We start from the raw sequence: 18,581 nt of genomic DNA on the forward strand, positions 1-18,581 counted from the left end.
GTGAGAAGAGGGATGAATGTTGTGAGATGAGTGATGAATGTTGTGAGATGAGTGATGAATGTTGGGAGATGAGTGATGAATGTTGTGAGATGAGTGACAAATGTTGTGAGATGTGTGATGAATGGTGTGAGATGTGTGATGAATGTTGTGAGATGAGTGATGAATGGTGTGAGTGAATGCTGTGAGATGATGAAGCATGTTATGGAGCCAGCACCCAAATATGCAGGCTGTCAACTATAGGAGCAGTTTGTGAATGTACCTTTGAGAGAAGAAATGTCCCCTCTGCATCTGCTGCATCAAAAATTGGAAAGTCCCATTCATTAAGACGAGCTATCTGTAGTAAACTATTTTTTTCAAATTCTTTTTCAGGATCAAATACAAGTTCTGTATGTTGATCATTTTTCTCTTCACATTTTTTAAACAAACATTCCATTTCCTTTTTATCACGTTTTCTTCTATCATCCTCCTCGTCTTCTTCATCTTCATCATCCCCATCCTCGTGTTCCTTGTCTGCTATGTGCCCCACTTTTTCCTTCACTTTAGCTACTGTACTTGGAGAGCAACGCAGCATATCCTGAGGAATGGGAAAATTTTGGTTTAAAAGCATGAATTAGCGCCCCAATCTACTGATGTGGGGCATCATTAAGCAGACAGGGGGCCAACAAGGAGAAGAAGGAGAATGTACCTTTTTAAGGGGAGATCCTGCCCTTTCTTCAGTGGTTCCCACATTATCACTGTGGTCACTGCTGCTGGGGGAGTCACTGCTTTCATAATCTGAAGTGATGAGGCGTTTCTGTATGATGCTGGAGCTGGCCACATTGGAGAGTACAGTCTCCTCCCCTGTACGGGCCAGAGGGCTGATGGCAGGTTTAGCATCGTTTCTAGTTGGGCTAGAGCCAAGGCTCTCACTGCTGGCAGTGCTCTTCCTAGCAAAGCGCCTGGAATAGGTGGGCTGGATTGTTGGGGCTGAGACCAGGGAGAAAGAGCGAGACTTGGGTATTGTTAACACTGTGGTACTGTTAGAGACAGAACTAGGGGAGGGACTGTTGCTCCTGCTACCATTGGGGCTAGAGCCTGGTGTACCTTCCCGAGAGTGTCTGAAGGAAGAAGATCGCAAGCGGCAGGGTTCAGGTTCTAGAGTTGGCATGCCAGTGGCCGAAGTTGTGGTGGTCCATGTGCTGGTGGACATGCGACGTATCAGTGATGGCGGCAAACTTCGCCGCAGACGCTGAAAAAGAAAATTGAATTCTACAGCAACCATGTTCAAAGCTGCCCCCACCCCCCCCCCCCACACATTTTTACAGTAATAATGCCCTTCAATATCTGGCACAAAAAAAAAAACCATCTGAAAATTATATGTCAATTTATCTGTTAAATAAATATAAATCTGTTTACTAATTCTATCACTAGTCTTGACTGCCTGCAATGGCATCTATGTCATCAGCAAATTGGATTTAGCTGCTACATTGTCCACTCCTGCTAATTTTCCTTTCTTTGGAGATTTTATGGCTGCCTCTATTTCTGCATGGATTGGGTCTTTGTGACATTAGGGACCTTGTCTTTGTGACATTAGGGACCTTGTCTTTGTGACATTAGGGACCTTGTCTGGGTCTTTGTGACATTAGGGACCTTGTCTTTGTGACATTAGGGACCTTATCTGGGTCTTTGTGACATTAGGGACCTTGTCTGGGTCTTTGTGACATTAGGGACCTTGTCTGGGTCTTTGTGACATTAGGGACCTTGTCTGGGTCTTTGTGACATTAGGGACATTGTCTGGGTCTTTGTGACATTAGGGACCTTGTCTTTGTGACATTAGGGACCTTGTCTGGGTCTTTGTGACATTAGGGACCTTGTCTGGGTCTTTGTGACATTAGGGACCTTGTCTGGGTCTTTGTGACATTAGGGACCTTGTCTGGGTCTTTGTGACATTAGGGACCTTATCTGGGTCTTTGTGACATTAGGGACCTTGTCTGGGTCTTTGTGACATTAGGGACCTTGTCTTTGTGACATTAGGGACCTTGTCTGGGTCTTTGTGACATTAGGGACCTTGTCTTTGTGACATTAGGGACCTTGTCTTTGTGACATTAGGGACCTTGTCTGGGTCTTTGTGACATTAGGGACCTTGTCTGGGTCTTTGTACTGGCTTGTATAGTTCCAGGACAATACTGGCTTGTATAGTTCCAGGACAATACTGGCTTGTATAGTTCCAGGACAATACTGGCTTGTATAGTTCCAGGACAATACTGGCTTGTATAGTTCCAGGACAATACTGGCTTGTATAGTTCCAGGACAATACTGGCTTGTATAGTTCCGGGACAATACTGGCTTGTATAGTTCCGGGACAATACTGGCTTGTATAGTTCCGGGACAATACTGGCTCCACCTTTTATAATGTAAACAGTTACACATTTTCCACTTTGATCATGTAAATGGGTGGTTCGAGCTTGCTTTTAAGTTGTCAGGGTCTTTACTAGTTGGTTGCTTTCTTGCTATTGTTGAGGTTCTCCCCCATTTCTCTGCACAATGATCAAATATTTGAGTATACCAAGAGATGCCCTGTAGTACTATGTATAGCATTACCTAGTAGTTGATTGCACCAGACCAGAGCAAAGCAAAAGGAAACTAATGCCAAGCAGTGGATCAAGTTGCCATGGCGCAACTGTCCAGTTGATGACCATTTAGTAGATAAGTCTTTGGTAGATAAGTCCAGTAGATGGATAGACTCACCTTGGGAAGTGTGGAGGGCCGTTCACCAGTGTAGGGGCTCTCCTCACTGTCTGAGCCGTAGTTGGTGCTCTCAGTCAGTGAGACAAGGGGGCTAACCCTGGCTTTGTGGAATGAGCCTTGAGCATCAGGAGGTTTGAGCAAGTTGCTGACAGCCCGCAGACCAGACACGATGTGTGGGGGGAGGCTGGTGTCTGCCAACATGTCTGTTATTAGCCCATGGGCTTCACCTATGATTGCAGATTCATAGCCAGCCGTGCAAGACTGAAAAATAAATGGTGTCTATAGAATAAGTGCTACTAAATAAATGGTGTCTATAGAATAAGTGCTACTAAATAAATGGTGTCTATAGAATAAGTGCTACTAAATAAATGGTGTCTATAGAATAAGTGCTACTAAATAAATGGTGTCTATAGAATAAGTGCTACTAATTAAATGGTGTCTATAGAATAAGTGCTACTAAATAAATGGTGTCTATAGAATAAGTGCTACTAAATAAATGGTGTCTATAGAATAAGTGCTACTAAATAAATGGTGTCTATAGAATAAGTGCTACTAAATAAATGGTGTCTATAGAATAAGTGCTACTAATTAAATGGTGTCTATAGAATAAGTGCTACTAAATAAATGGTGTCTATAGAATAAGTGCTACTAAATAAATGGTGTCTATAGAATAAGTGCTACTAAATAAATGGTGTCTATAGAATAAGTGCTACTAAATAAATGGTGTCTATAGAATAAGTGCTACTAAATAAATGGTGTCTATAGAATAAGTGCTACTAAATAAATGGTGTCTATAGAATAAGTGCTACTAAAAAAGCAATAAACTGGAAGTGATTTCATCAACCTAGCGGTAACGGCACTCAAGTTATCGTGTTCACACACACACAGAGACGGAACCCCGACAAAAGAGTGCTTGACAAAAGAGCGCAGACATAAGTCAATTAAAAAAACATGTTGTACGATCATGGTTAACACTTGTTTTAATTAAACAATGGACGGTACGATAAAACCACATGTGTTTATTTATATATATTATGGTTAATATGTAATGAATGCAGTTTGAAAATATTTCTTACCCAAGATCAAATCACAGAAAGAGAAGGTTATTATATTGGTCGAAGGCTACAGAAAGGACAGAGCAAATGCTGATGGAGATGCTGCAAGAAAGATGGCCGCCGGATGAAAATGCTGAACGATGTTGTTCTGTCATCATTGGAACACAATCACGCTCCTTATCTGGCTAAAAACGAAGCAGCGAAAGTGGTTTCGGTTATACGAAAACAAGCAGTGGAAGGCGTGGAAAAACCAAGGCAGATTATATAACAAGCCAGAGCAGAAATTTCGATGGAAGTAGCACCTCATTTGCCGGCGTACGTCGCTTCCCAACGTGCAATAGAAAGACAAGAGAAAACGCAAGCAGCTGCCAAACCCTGAGGCAGGGGTTCCCAACCCTGTGCTAACGATTCGTATGTGCCCTCCTCTCACTATTCAACAGAGACAGAATTTTTTTCATAACCATTATTTTAAAATATGATTTATTTTTATTCATTTCTTACAGTTTTAATTTTTTTGACTGCCTAGGTTTATTAAATATGTTCGCTGCTTGTCCCAACTTGTCTAGCGGCGAGCCAGACTGCACTATTTACGCTAGCCTGGAACGGCTAGTGCCATTTGCACATCACACCTTGTACACGCAGAAAACCCGAAGTGAACGAATGGAACGAACGCCACGAACTGATCTGATAAACGCCGAAGGCGCCAAATCACAAGGCACATAACTCTGATTACTTCGGCGATCATCGGCTCACTTCGGGTTTTCCGCGTGTACATGGAGTGATGTGCAAAAAGCATTCCCCGCCTGGAACCGCGTGGTTGTCATTGTGATTGCTGCCCTGGTCGGGTCGCGACAGTTAGATAAGAGACATGTTCGTCAGACGAAACACGAATTAGGATTTTTCTATAAAAAAATTAACAGGCTAAAAGCGAGGTGCGTAATTTATTGTATTCAATGTTTTCTTTGTATTTATGTGTTTTGTTTACTTTCTTTACGTTTTGTAAATACATTTCTCTGTGTGTATGCAATTTGAAAAAAATGTCAAATAATTTTATTATTTTGAAACATTTTTGTTTATTATTTATTAGTACATTATGACTATAAGTAAATAAGAAAATAAATTATGGGAACATGACAAGTTATGGAAGAAATTTGTCGATTTAAAATAGGTGGTGCCCGCCACCCTACCGATATTTAAGAATGTGCTCTAGAGTAAAAAAAAAGGTTGGGAACCCCTGCCCTAAGGTGTAGAAAGCCCATCAGTCAGTACTGAGGTGTAGAAAGCCCATCAGTCAGTACTAAGGTGTAGAAAGCCCATCAGTCAGCACTGACCTAAGGTGTAGAAAGCCCATCAGTCGGCACTGACCTAAGGTGTAGAAAGCCCATCAGTCAGTACTGACCTAAGGTGTAGAAAGCCCATCAGTCAGTACTGAGGTGTAGAAAGCCCATCAGTCAGTACTAAGGTGTAGAAAGCCCATCAGTCAGCACTAAGGTGTAGAAAGCCCATCAGTCAGTACTGACCTAAGGTGTAGAAAGCCCATCAGTCAGTACTGACCTAAGGTGTAGAAAGCCCATCAGTCAGCACTAAGGTGTAGAAAGCCCATCAGTCAGTACTGACCTAAGGTGTAGAAAGCCCATCAGTCAGCACTAAGGTGTAGAAAGCCCATCAGTCAGTACTGACCTAAGGTGTAGAAAGCCCATCAGTCAGCACTAAGGTGTAGAAAGCCCATCAGTCAGTACTGACCAGAGGTGTAGAAAGCCCATCAGTCAGTACTAAGGTGTAGAAAGCCCATCAGTCAGTACTGACCTAAGGTGTAGAAAGCCCATCAGTCAGTACTGACCTAAGGTGTAGAAAGCCCATCAGTCAGCACTAAGGTGTAGAAAGCCCATCAGTCAGTACTGACCTAAGGTGTAGAAAGCCCATCAGTCAGTACTAAGGTGTAGAAAGCCCATCAGTCAGTACTGACCAGAGGTGTAGAAAGCCCATCAGTCAGCACTAAGGTGTAGAAAGCCCATCAGTCAGTACTGACCTAAGGTGTAGAAAGCCCATCAGTCAGCACTAAGGTGTAGAAAGCCCATCAGTCAGCACTAAGGTGTAGAAAGCCCATCAGTCAGTACTGACCTAAGGTGTAGAAAGCCCATCAGTCAGTACTGAGGTGTAGAAAGCCCATCAGTCAGTACTGAGGTGTAGAAAGCCCATCAGTCAGCACTGAGGTGTAGAAAGCCCATCAGTCAGTACTGAGGTGTAGAAAGCCCATCAGTCAGTACTGACCTAAGGTGTAGAAAGCCCATCAGTCAGTACTGACCTAAGGTGTAGAAAGCCCATCAGTCAGTACTGACCTAAGGTGTAGAAAGCCCATCAGTCAGTACTGAGGTGTAGAAAGCCCATCAGTCAGTACTGACCTAAGGTGTAGAAAGCCCATCAGTCAGCACTGAGGTGTAGAAAGCCCATCAGTCAGTACTGACCTAAGGTGTAGAAAGCCCATCAGTCAGCACTGACCTAAGGTGTAGAAAGCCCATCAGTCAGTACTGACCTAAGGTGTAGAAAGCCCATCAGTCAGTACTGACCTAAGGTGTAGAAAGCCCATCAGTCAGTACTAAGGTGTAGAAAGCCCATCAGTCAGTACTGACCTAAGGTGTAGAAAGCCCATCAGTCAGTACTGACCTAAGGTGTAGAAAGCCCATCAGTCAGTACTGAGGTGTAGAAAGCCCATCAGTCAGTACTGACCTAAGGTGTAGAAAGCCCATCAGTCAGTACTGACCTAAGGTGTAGAAAGCCCATCAGTCAGCACTAAGGTGTAGAAAGCCCATCAGTCAGTACTGACCTAAGGTGTAGAAAGCCCATCAGTCAGTACTGACCTAAGGTGTAGAAAGCCCATCAGTCAGTACTGACCTAAGGTGTAGAAAGCCCATCAGTCAGTACTGAGGTGTAGAAAGCCCATCAGTCAGCACTAAGGTGTAGAAAGCCCATCAGTCAGTACTGACCTAAGGTGTAGAAAGCCCATCAGTCAGTACTGAGGTGTAGAAAGCCCATCAGTCAGCACTAAGGTGTAGAAAGCCCATCAGTCAGTACTGACCTAAGGTGTAGAAAGCCCATCAGTCAGTACTGACCTAAGGTGTAGAAAGCCCATCAGTCAGCACTAAGGTGTAGAAAGCCCATCAGTCAGTACTGACCTAAGATGTAGAAAGCCCATCAGTCAGTACTGAGGTGTAGAAAGCCCATCAGTCAGCACTAAGGTGTAGAAAGCCCATCAGTCAGTACTGACCTAAGGTGTAGAAAGCCCATCAGTCAGTACTGACCTAAGGTGTAGAAAGCCCATCAGTCAGTACTGAGGTGTAGAAAGCCCATCAGTCAGTACTGACCTAAGATGTAGAAAGCCCATCAGTCAGCACTAAGGTGTAGAAAGCCCATCAGTCAGTACTGACCTAAGGTGTAGAAAGCCCATCAGTCAGTACTGACCTAAGGTGTAGAAAGCCCATCAGTCAGTACTGACCTAAGATGTAGAAAGCCCATCAGTCAGTACTGAGGTGTAGAAAGCCCATCAGTCAGCACTAAGATGTAGAAAGCCCATCAGTCAGTACTGAGGTGTAGAAAGCCCATCAGTCAGTACTGACCTAAGATGTAGAAAGCCCATCAGTCAGCACTAAGGTGTAGAAAGCCCATCAGTCAGTACTGAGGTGTAGAAAGCCCATCAGTCAGTACTGACCTAAGGTGTAGAAAGCCCATCAGTCAGTACTGACCTAAGGTGTAGAAAGCCCATCAGTCAGTACTGACCTAAGGTGTAGAAAGCCCATCAGTCAGTACTAAGGTGTAGAAAGCCCATCAGTCAGTACTGAGGTGTAGAAAGCCCATCAGTCAGTACTGACCTAAGATGTAGAAAGCCCATCAGTCAGCACTAAGGTGTAGAAAGCCCATCAGTCAGTACTGAGGTGTAGAAAGCCCATCAGTCAGTACTAAGGTGTAGAAAGCCCATCAGTCAGCACTAAGGTGTAGAAAGCCCATCAGTCAGTACTGAGGTGTAGAAAGCCCATCAGTCAGTACTGACCTAAGGTGTAGAAAGCCCATCAGTCAGTACTGAGGTGTAGAAAGCCCATCAGTCAGTACTGACCTAAGGTGTAGAAAGCCCATCAGTCAGTACTGACCTAAGATGTAGAAAGCCCATCAGTCAGTACTAAGGTGTAGAAAGCCCATCAGTCAGTACTGACCTAAGGTGTAGAAAGCCCATCAGTCAGTACTGACCTAAGGTGTAGAAAGCCCATCAGTCAGTACTAAGGTGTAGAAAGCCCATCAGTCAGTACTGAGGTGTAGAAAGCCCATCAGTCAGTACTAAGGTGTAGAAAGCCCATCAGTCAGCACTGACCTAAGGTGTAGAAAGCCCATCAGTCAGTACTGACCTAAGGTGTAGAAAGCCCATCAGTCAGCACTGACCTAAGGTGTAGAAAGCCCATCAGTCAGTACTGACCTAAGGTGTAGAAAGCCCATCAGTCAGTACTAAGGTGTAGAAAGCCCATCAGTCAGTACTGAGGTGTAGAAAGCCCATCAGTCAGCACTGAGGTGTAGAAAGCCCATCAGTCAGCACTAAGGTGTAGAAAGCCCATCAGTCAGTACTGAGGTGTAGAAAGCCCATCAGTCAGCACTAAGGTGTAGAAAGCCCATCAGTCAGTACTGAGGTGTAGAAAGCCCATCAGTCAGCACTGAGGTGTAGAAAGCCCATCAGTCAGCACTAAGGTGTAGAAAGCCCATCAGTCAGCACTGAGGTGTAGAAAGCCCATCAGTCAGCACTAAGGTGTAGAAAGCCCATCAGTCAGCACTGAGGTGTAGAAAGCCCATCAGTCAGCACTAAGGTGTAGAAAGCCCATCAGTCAGTACTGACCTAAGGTGTAGAAAGCCCATCAGTCAGCAATGATAGGACTGCAGACCTCATCACAGACAAAAAACCAATCCTCGTTATGAAAGGCGTGTAGAATTGATTTTCTCACTCACACGTCTTTAACAGCTAGTTGTAACTGGACTAGCTGCAGCAATAGTTTTAACTGGACTAGCTGTGGCAATAGTTTTAACTGGACTAGCTGCGGCAATAGTTTTAACTGGACTAGCTGGGGCAATAGTTTTAACTGGACTAGCAGCGGCAATAGTTTTAACTGGACTAGCTGGGGCAATAGTTTTAACTGGACTAGCAGCGGCAATAGTTTTAACTGGACTAGCTGTGGCAATAGTTTTAACTGGACTAGCAGCGGCAATAGTTTTAACTGGACTAGCTGCGGCAATAGTTTTAACTGGACTAGCTGGGGCAATAGTTTTAACTGGACTAGCTGCGGCAATAATTTTAACTGGACTAGCAGCGGCAATAGTTTTAACTGGACTAGCAGCGGCAATAGTTTTAACTGGACTAGCTGGGGCAATAGTTTTAACTGGACTAGCAGCGGCAATAGTTTTAACTGGACTAGCTGTGGCAATAGTTTTAACTGGACTAGCAGCGGCAATAGTTTAGACTAGCTGAGGCAATAGTTTTAACTGGACTAGCTGTGGCAATAGTTAACACTTAACTTTGGGGAATTTTGGGGCATTAAAACTAGTGTTTTGAACGGACACAAATTTTGAAAATTCATAAAAAATTAGTTTGAAGATATGCACTTAAATTTTTTAGCTGAGTGCCCCAAAATATGGAAGAAGATTATGAATTGATTGTTTATTGGGCTTAAAATGTAATATTTTATGAATGGTGGAAAACCTACGAAGGGGTTAATTTTTCAAGATGGCCGCCGTTGTCATAGTTACCAAGATTTTTCCAACAATTTTTTAGTGGAAATGCGTATGCTGATGTATGTTGATAAAGCTGTAAAGAAATAACTGTTTTCTAACGAGTATTAAGAAAGTGTTTTTTTTCCGGAGCCTTCCCCCTTAATCATACACAACCACAACCAAACACAAACATAAACAAAAAAGACAAACCTACTCCTTGCACTTCTGCATATAAAAAACAACTACATAAACACAAACCTTAACTCAAAACAACCATGAACATAAACCAACCCTCAACTTAACCTCAACCCTCTACCCCAAATATAACCACATTAAGAAAACAAATTCAATCATCAAAACATAAACCCTAAACCTCACGACAACTACAGCCTCAAAACATAAACAAAAATATAAACCAACCACAACCTCAAGCACAAACATGAACATGGATAGCCACTTACACCTACTCTAATTCCTATACATCTACATCAACTGATAATTAAACCTTACAAAGCCTTCAGCTATCCCCACCCAGCTCTCTCTCTACTTTTCCTATTGCACCTTTTTTTTAAAACTCAATTATCTAAACAGAGCTGTATGATAAACCATGTAGAATTTTTAACCTTTCCAAATCAAAGGATAATCCCATTATATTCATTTCAACTTAGTATCAAACCCATAGAAACTGACCTTAACTTAAAGGACCAAATGTGACATACTGTAACATCAACCTAATTGAATGAGTCTATCGTATCAAATCTGTTGAAATTATATTGCTAGTGACCTAAATAATATACAGTAAACAATGCAGCTGTGTTGAGCTTTTGAATTAAAAATAAAACCTAAATGATAATTAATTATATCCTCAACCCTGCTTTTATTAAAATTAAAAATAAAACCTAAATGATAATTAATTATATCCTCAACCCTGCTTTTATTAAAATTAAAAATAAAACCTAAATGATAATTAATTATCCTCAACCCTGCTTTTATTAAAATTAAAAGTAAAACCTAAATGATAATTAATTATATCCTCAACCCTGCTTTTATTATCAGAATAATAAATAAAGATTAAAAAGGTAAAGGGGTCATCCATAAATGACGTCACGTTTTTTTTTTAACGATATTTACCTCCCCTCCGTCACACATCATCACAAAAAGCAAGACCCCCCCCCCTAAAATGACGTCACACCTCAGCCTACAACCCCCCTCGAAATTGCAGTTGACTTTTTCTTAAAATACGATATTTTTCCAAAACCTTGTCTGAACTCTGTCGAGTATTTTAATCAATTCCTATTAAAATTAATTAAAACAGTTTTCTAAAACGCGAAAAAACTGCTAAAGTTTGTTTTCTAACATTGCTTTTTTATAATGCAAAAGTGTGATGTCACACCATCTGAACCCCCCCCCCCCAACCCCCTCATCACACACCACAAAATTACGGACTCCCCCCCCCCCCCCTCCCCTATGAGTATGACGTCCTTTATTTACGACCCCAAAATCTAAAAATAAGAGACTAAATTACCCCGGCGCTGAATGCCATATTAAACTTAAATTAAGAAGAACTAAACTGGTGGAAATGAGGTCTTAAGTAGTAATAAAATAAATAATAATTAGTTAACAATGCAGCTTTGAAGCCCTTTTAAATAAAACCTGAAGTATAATAAATTAGCATTATAAATTATAAAAACATCTAATTTTATTGTATCCTCAACCCAAGTTTTATTCCAGAATGTTAAATCTATATACTACTAAAAGCGAGAAGTTTGTACATTTTTTTATTATTATTTTTTGTTTGTCTATTCTACACTATGTGTAGAACTGTAAATTACGTATTTATGTAGAGAATAATGTTCTTTTCCCCCAAACTGTTAAACACCAATGTAGTCTAGTAAGTACCAAAAAGGTAAATACATAAGTCTATAAATAAGAAACCTTATAGTTTAAGCTCCCAAGAACACCCAACAGCACCTGGGTGCACGTCAAGGCTGTTTTACCTTACCATTGCTAGAGGATGTTCAATGTACATTCAAGGTTTTCATACAGCCCATTCTAGGCTGTTTTACCTTACCATTGCTAGAGGATGTTCAATGTACATTCAAGGTTTTCATACAGCCCATTCTAGGCTGTTTTACCTTACCATTGCTAGAGAATGATCAATGTACATTCAAGGTTTTCATACAGCCCATTCTAGGCTGTTTTACCTTACCATTGCTAGAGAATGATCAATGTACATTCAAGGTTTTCATACAGCCCATTCTAGGCTGTTTTACCTTACCATTGCTAGAGAATGATCAATGTACATTCAAGGTTTTCATACAGCCCATTCTAGGCTGTTTTACCTTACCATTGCTAGAGAATGATCAATGTACATTCAAGGTTTTCATACAGCCCATTCTAGGCTGTTTTACCTTACCATTGCTAGAGAATGATCAATGTACATTCAAGGTTTTCATACAGCCCATTCTAGGCTGTTTTACCTTACCATTGCTAGAGAATGATCAATGTACATTCAAGGTTTTCATACAGCCCATTCTAGGCTGTTTTACCTTACCATTGCTAGAGAATGATCAATGTACATTCAAGGTTTTCATACAGCCCATTCTAGGCTGTTTTACCTTACCATTGCTAGAGAATGATCAATGTACATTCAAGGTTTTTATACAGCCCATTCTAGGCTGTTTTACCATACCATTGCTAGAGAATGATCAATGTACATTCAAGGTTTTCATACAGCCCATTCTAGGCTGTTGGATTGGTAGTGTGGACAAACCAGCTACCTTCTTCGTTCTTAATTTTAGTGTTGGAAGGGATACCCTCCAACATAATTAAGCATACGTGTCAACTGGTTATGCGTAATTGAGGTCATTGATGCTGATTCAGCCTGCTTTTCTTTTTGGATTTGCTTCCAAAACCTTTGTCCAACCAAGAACAAACTACAAGGTAGTTGTTTGATTTTGGATACGTTATGGAGTTTGTAAATTATGTTATTCTATTTATTAAATTTTTTTTAAAGAATTAAAGTTAAGTGTAATAAGAGTAGATAAGTGTATGTATTAGTAGTATTACTTTTATTACAGAAATGATCTAATTATCATGTATCATTGTAAGTTCACATAATTTATAAATTGAAGCTCTAAAAAATCACCTGATTCAATTTAATCTTGTTGCATCAAAACGGCCAGCAACAAACAGACCCCACCACAAAGGCTCCTGGGAAAATGGCTCAGGTAATTACGGCTCCGACAAATTTAATAGGCCTCTGTCACTTTGGCTCCATACAAAAGGGCCCCTGATAATATGGTTCAAGCCTCATTTAAAATATATTATTATGACCCCTGTTATTAAGACCATCAATACTCTTTAGAGTTAGCTTAGCTAACACTCTTAAATAATACAACATATGGAGCTCTTGGTTGGCAGGCCTTATTTTTTTTTTACATTATTTAATCTAACAAGAGGAATAGTATATTTTAATATTTTAGGTTCATTTTTAGTTATGACATCCATCAAATGAGTCGGTTGTAGGCTGTACAAGCTAAGTGTGTGGGGGAGGGGTCCACGCTGTACGTGGTTGTAGGCTGTACAAGCTAAGTGTGTGGGGGAGGGGTCCACGATGTACATGGTTGTAGGCTGTACAAGCTAAGTGTGTGGGGGAGGGGTCCACGATGTACATTTATCTTCAGTATCCTTGTAGGTTATCAAAACAAAACGTTTATCCTGTAAACTCAATGTATACCATCAAAAGAAAAGGTTTATCCTGTAAACTCAATGTATACCATCAAAAGAAAACGTTTATCCTGTAAACTCAATGTATACCATCAAAAGAAAACATTTATCCTGTAAACTCAATGTATACCATCAAAACAAAAGGTTTATCCTGTAAACTCAATGTATACCATCAAAACAAAACGTTTATCCTGTAAACTCAATGTATACCATCAAAACAAAACGTTTATCCTGTAAACTCAATGTATACCATCAAAACAAAAGGTTTATCCTGTAAACTCAATGTATACCATCAAAACAAAACATTTATCCTGTAAACTCAATGTATACCATCAAAACAAAAGGTTTATCCTGTAAACTCAATGTATACCATCAAAACAAAACATTTATCCTGTAAACTCAATGTATACCATCAAAACAAAAGGTTTATCCTGTAAACTCAATGTATACCATCAAAACAAAACATTTATCCTGTAAACTCAATGTATACCATCAAAACAAAAGGTTTATCCTGTAAACTCAATGTATACCATCAAAACAAAACGTTTATCCTGTAAACTCAATGTATACCATCAAAACAAAAGGTTTATCCTGTAAACTCAATGTATACCATCAAAACAAAACGTTTATCCTGTAAACTCAATGTATACCATCAAAACAAAACGTTTATCCTGTAAACTCAATGTATACCATCAAAACAAAACATTTATCCTGTAAACTTAATGTATACCATCAAAACAAAAGGTTTATCCTGTAAACTCAATGTATACCATCAAAACAAAACGTTTATCCTGTAAACTTAATGTATACCATCAAAACAAAAGGTTTATCCTGTAAACTCAATGTATACCATCAAAACAAAAGGTTTATCCTGTAAACTCAATGTATACCATCAAAACAAAACGTTTATCCTGTAAACTCAATGTATACCATCAAAACAAAAGGTTTATCCTGTAAACTCAATGTATACCATCAAAACAAAACGTTTATCCTGTAAACTCAATGTATACCATCAAAACAAAACGTTTATCCTGTAAACTCAATGTATACCATCAAAACAAAACGTTTATCCTGTAAACTCAATGTATACCATCAAAACAAAATGTTTATCCTGTAAACTCAATGTATACCATCAAAACAAAAGGTTTATCCTGTAAACTCAATGTATACCATCAAAACAAAAGGTTTATCCTGTAAACTCAATGTATACCATCAAAACAAAAGGTTTATCCTGTAAACTCAATGTATACCATCAAAACAAAATGTTTATCCTGTAAACTCAATGTATACCATCAAAACAAAATGTTTATCCTGTAAACTCAATGTATACCATCAAAACAAAAGGTTTATCCTGTAAACTCAATGTATACCATCAAAACAAAAGGTTTATCCTGTAAACTCAATGTATACCATCAAAACAAAACGTTTATCCTGTAAACTCAATGTATACCATCAAAACAAAATGTTTATCCTGTAAACTCAATGTATACCATCAAAACAAAACGTTTATCCTGTAAACTCAATGTATACCATCAAAACAAAAGGTTTATCCTGTAAACTCAATGTATACCATCAAAACAAAAGGTTTATCCTGTAAACTCAATGTATACCATCAAAACAAAACGTTTATCCTGTAAACTCAATGTATACCATCAAAACAAAAGGTTTATCCTGTAAACTCAATGTATACCATCAAAACAAAAGGTTTATCCTGTAAACTCAATGTATACCATCAAAACAAAATGTTTATCCTGTAAACTCAATGTATACCATTAATACATTTCAACTCCTGGGCTTCTTTTTAAGCAACAGGTCTTATGGGGGGGGGGGGGGGGGGGGTTGGGGTTTAAAAATAAACCATTGGAAAAAAATTTAATTAGTGGCACATTGCTGTTTAAAAACTCTATTTGATTTCATTATGAATTGCTTGTTGGTTCATGGAAGTTTTTTTTATTCAGGTATTTAAATGAGGTTATGGAGGTAAACCACACTATCCCCTCATATGCTGAGGTCAAGAAATATATGAAATATATCTGCCTAATACATCAATTCAATAAGTCTAAAAAGGAATCTTTACTTTTTATGGTGGCAGTGGAGGTAGGAAATGCATGTGGTTGGTGGGTTGTACTAAATATTTACTTATATGATGCGAGTCAATATGAGGGGAGCCAATATGTAGGGACCTTTTTGTCAGGGCTATTTTGAGTGGATTGTTTTGTCAGGAGCCAATATGTCAGGGTCGTTTTGATAAGGCCATTTTGAAAGTGTACCCAATTTAATAGGAAGCAAATATTTCAATTTTATCATTACATCTACTAATTTGTGTGCTTGATTCCATTTTTACAAGCTTTTATTTAACTCACTTCCTCGTCATTCTGTCTGTCGTCAGTCTAGATAGAAACGCAGGAGTGAAAATTCGGACAGTTCTACTTGACCGATACGATTCACAGTTGGCACGTGGGTCAAGACATGAAGACAATGCAATCTGAAACTAAATTTGACTTAATTGGATGCCTAATTGATTTTTTATGAATTAATTAAAATTTGGACCGAATTAGTAGGCATGTCTAGCCAACCACACCACACGCGTCATCAATAGCTGCGCCATCACGACCACGTAATGGCTGCGTTCAAAAACCATTGCGCGCCTACTGAACGTGATATTCAGTAGGCGCGCAATGGTTTTTAGTCATGTAACTCTATTGTAGATAAAACATGTAAAGTACTGAAAAAAATTTCATAAAAAACGTTTTAATAACAAGCTTTTATGTAATGATGCACTAAAAAGTAGAAAATAAATTATAGACTACTATTTAAATAACTATAAAGAAAAGCGTGGGTCACTTTAGTATCTATTGGATACCTTTACTAATGTTAAGGAAGACACCCACGCTTTTCTTTATAGTTATTTAAATAGTAGTCTATAATTTATTTTCTACTTTTTAGTGCATCATTAAAAAAAGCTTGTTATTAAAACGTTTTTTATGAATTTTTTTTACCAATGTTTGCCAAAAGAATTGGGTGCAGGTCCAAATAGTGCAATTTAAGATCATCTTCATTTAATATGTGAAAAATTAAAATCAATGACTTGATAGTAATGATAGTGCTTTGAAATGTGTCAAGATTGTACATATATGATTCTAGTACATTATTAAATTCACTCAGTTTTTAGCAACTATTTTTCTTCTTCTTAGGAACTGTTATTACAATGATTTTATTATTATTTTTAAAAAAAATTAAACCATCAGTTTTACTTTTACTACTTTTAGGATACAAAATAAAATAAAATAATTAAAACTGTTAACACCTAAAACCCTTCTGTAAAATAAAACACAAATCATTTACCTACAAAATGGGTATGCTGAGCTTTGACCACAGGTCCTTTTGACCATGGCATAGGGGCACTGACCATAGGTGGTTTGACCACAGAGGATCTTTGTAATGTTGATCACAGGTGATATGTCCGCAACAGGGCTTTGACCACAGGTGTTTTGTCCATACATGGAAAGGATTTACTTAACAAGGGATAAAAAGATGTGTAATAATATTTGATAGTGCGGCATGGTGTAATAAAATATGATTATTCACCAAGTATAAATCTAGACCACTCAAAATGTACTAGTTGCTGTTCAGGCATATGGTCAAACAGATGAACTGACATATGCTATTACACATCAGTCATTTAGTGACATTTAGCTAATCATAGATATATATATTCTTAGACTATATTATATTTACAGGCATTGCTTTTTTACTTTCTCGTATATACAAAGTATAGAGAAAGTCTTGTAATCGTGCAAAAAAAAAAATCCACAAATCTCGACGTTTTACACCTCCCTGAGTAGGAAAACATATTTTTGCAATCTTGTCCGTATGTCTGTGTATGTGTCTGTAAACATGATAACTTGAGTACCGTTACAGCTAGGTTGATGAAATTTCATATATAAGTATTTTATCAAAATCGTAGATCCGTATCAACTTTTGAGCGATTTCCATTAACCGGAAGTGGTACTTTTTCTACTTTGAATTTTTCAGAAGTCTATAACTTGAGTACTATTTCAGATAGATAAATGAAATTTCATATGTAAGTAAAAGATCTAATCCTCTGCCTTCTATCAAATTTTGAGTAATTTCCGTTGACTGGAAGTAGTAATTTACGCTATTACAGATTTCTCAAAAAAAACGCATGTAAATTTATAAAGTACTAATAATATTCCGCACTATTATGCATATTTTGTTTTGGCGTTCGCTTGGTACGCAATTCTTTTTTTCTACGAGATTCTATTCTTATTTTTAAAAGTTTAAGTAATTAAAAATCATGTCTATATTCCGAGTTGCCATCCCACGTAGTATTATATAAGAATATTCGAGAAAGTTTAGAGGAGATCACTCCCAGTTTATTTTCAATTATAGGTGCTAGGTATTTTCATGAAGGCTAGATCTACATCATTTATTTGTGCAAATTTTTTTAGTAGGCCCTACAGGTTAATTTCTATTAATGGCAACTCTAAGTGGAAAGTTGTATAAAAATGTGTAAATTATTATGAATTTAACCTAAATAGACCTAACAATTTATTAAAATTTTAAAAACTACATATGTGTAAACCACCTAGTGTTGTCCTAGGGGTAAAGTCATTATGGTCAAACCCCTGCTGTGGTCCATGTCCAATGGTGGTCAAAGCCCCACTGTGATCATTCCACTAACGGTCAAAGCACCTAGAACCACTAAACTGTATATAATAATGTGTGTGCTATTGTTCTAACTATATTTATGGTCAGAAGAAACAAGCATACTCATGATACTGCCTACCAATGAAAATATCACTAAAAACTGTAAGCCTGCTGAGAGTTAACATGAGTCCTACCAAGGCCCTAACCCTTAAGTTATACAGTACACTAAACTTGATAACACAAAACTAAACAACCTAATTCTAAAACACCTTTCTTTAGGAGTTTAGGAGAGTCTACTGTCATAGATCTGGAATACTCTTTTAAGTTCTATACAAAATAGAAAATAAACTAACCTGACTTTTCTGAATTAGAGCTGGTAAAGATGTTCTTCGAGCTGATCTGTGTGCCGAGAATGTGTGAGCACTTGATGAACTGGACCTTCTTCTTTTAATAACAGGAATTTTTCCATCTTGCGTTGTAAAATTTTGTATTTGTGGTTTTAAAACAGTTTCCATATATTTTGCTACAATATTCCCTGCAAACCCGCAGGAGTAAGCAATGAAAGGGCGTAAGCCATACGGTATATCTTGCAGTGCTGAGCAAGCCAAGAATCGTGTGAAGCTCACTAGCAAAATGACACCAGCACTGTGGCTTGTT

The 18,581-nt window shown here is 38.6% G+C and overlaps 1 protein-coding gene across 1 annotated transcript in view; it reads right to left on the reverse strand.

Annotated features, from left to right (window-relative positions):
- The window catches only part of LOC131928917 (cGMP-inhibited 3',5'-cyclic phosphodiesterase 3A), a gene marked incomplete at its 3' end in the record, with an annotated part of 38,687 nt that overhangs the window by 19,683 nt on the left and 423 nt on the right, over window positions 1-18,581 (reverse strand). Inside the window, 4 exon segments of the mRNA XM_059285086.1 lie at window positions 260-574; window positions 686-1,228; window positions 2,728-2,988; window positions 18,278-18,459. Of these exon segments, the coding sequence (XP_059141069.1) occupies window positions 260-574; window positions 686-1,228; window positions 2,728-2,988; window positions 18,278-18,439 (1,281 nt within the window).

Source organism: Physella acuta, unplaced genomic scaffold (genome assembly GCF_028476545.2).
Source record: "Physella acuta isolate Inbredline_101_S28 unplaced genomic scaffold, ASM2847654v3 ptg001567l, whole genome shotgun sequence".
Classification (NCBI taxonomy): Eukaryota; Metazoa; Mollusca; class Gastropoda; family Physidae; genus Physella; species Physella acuta.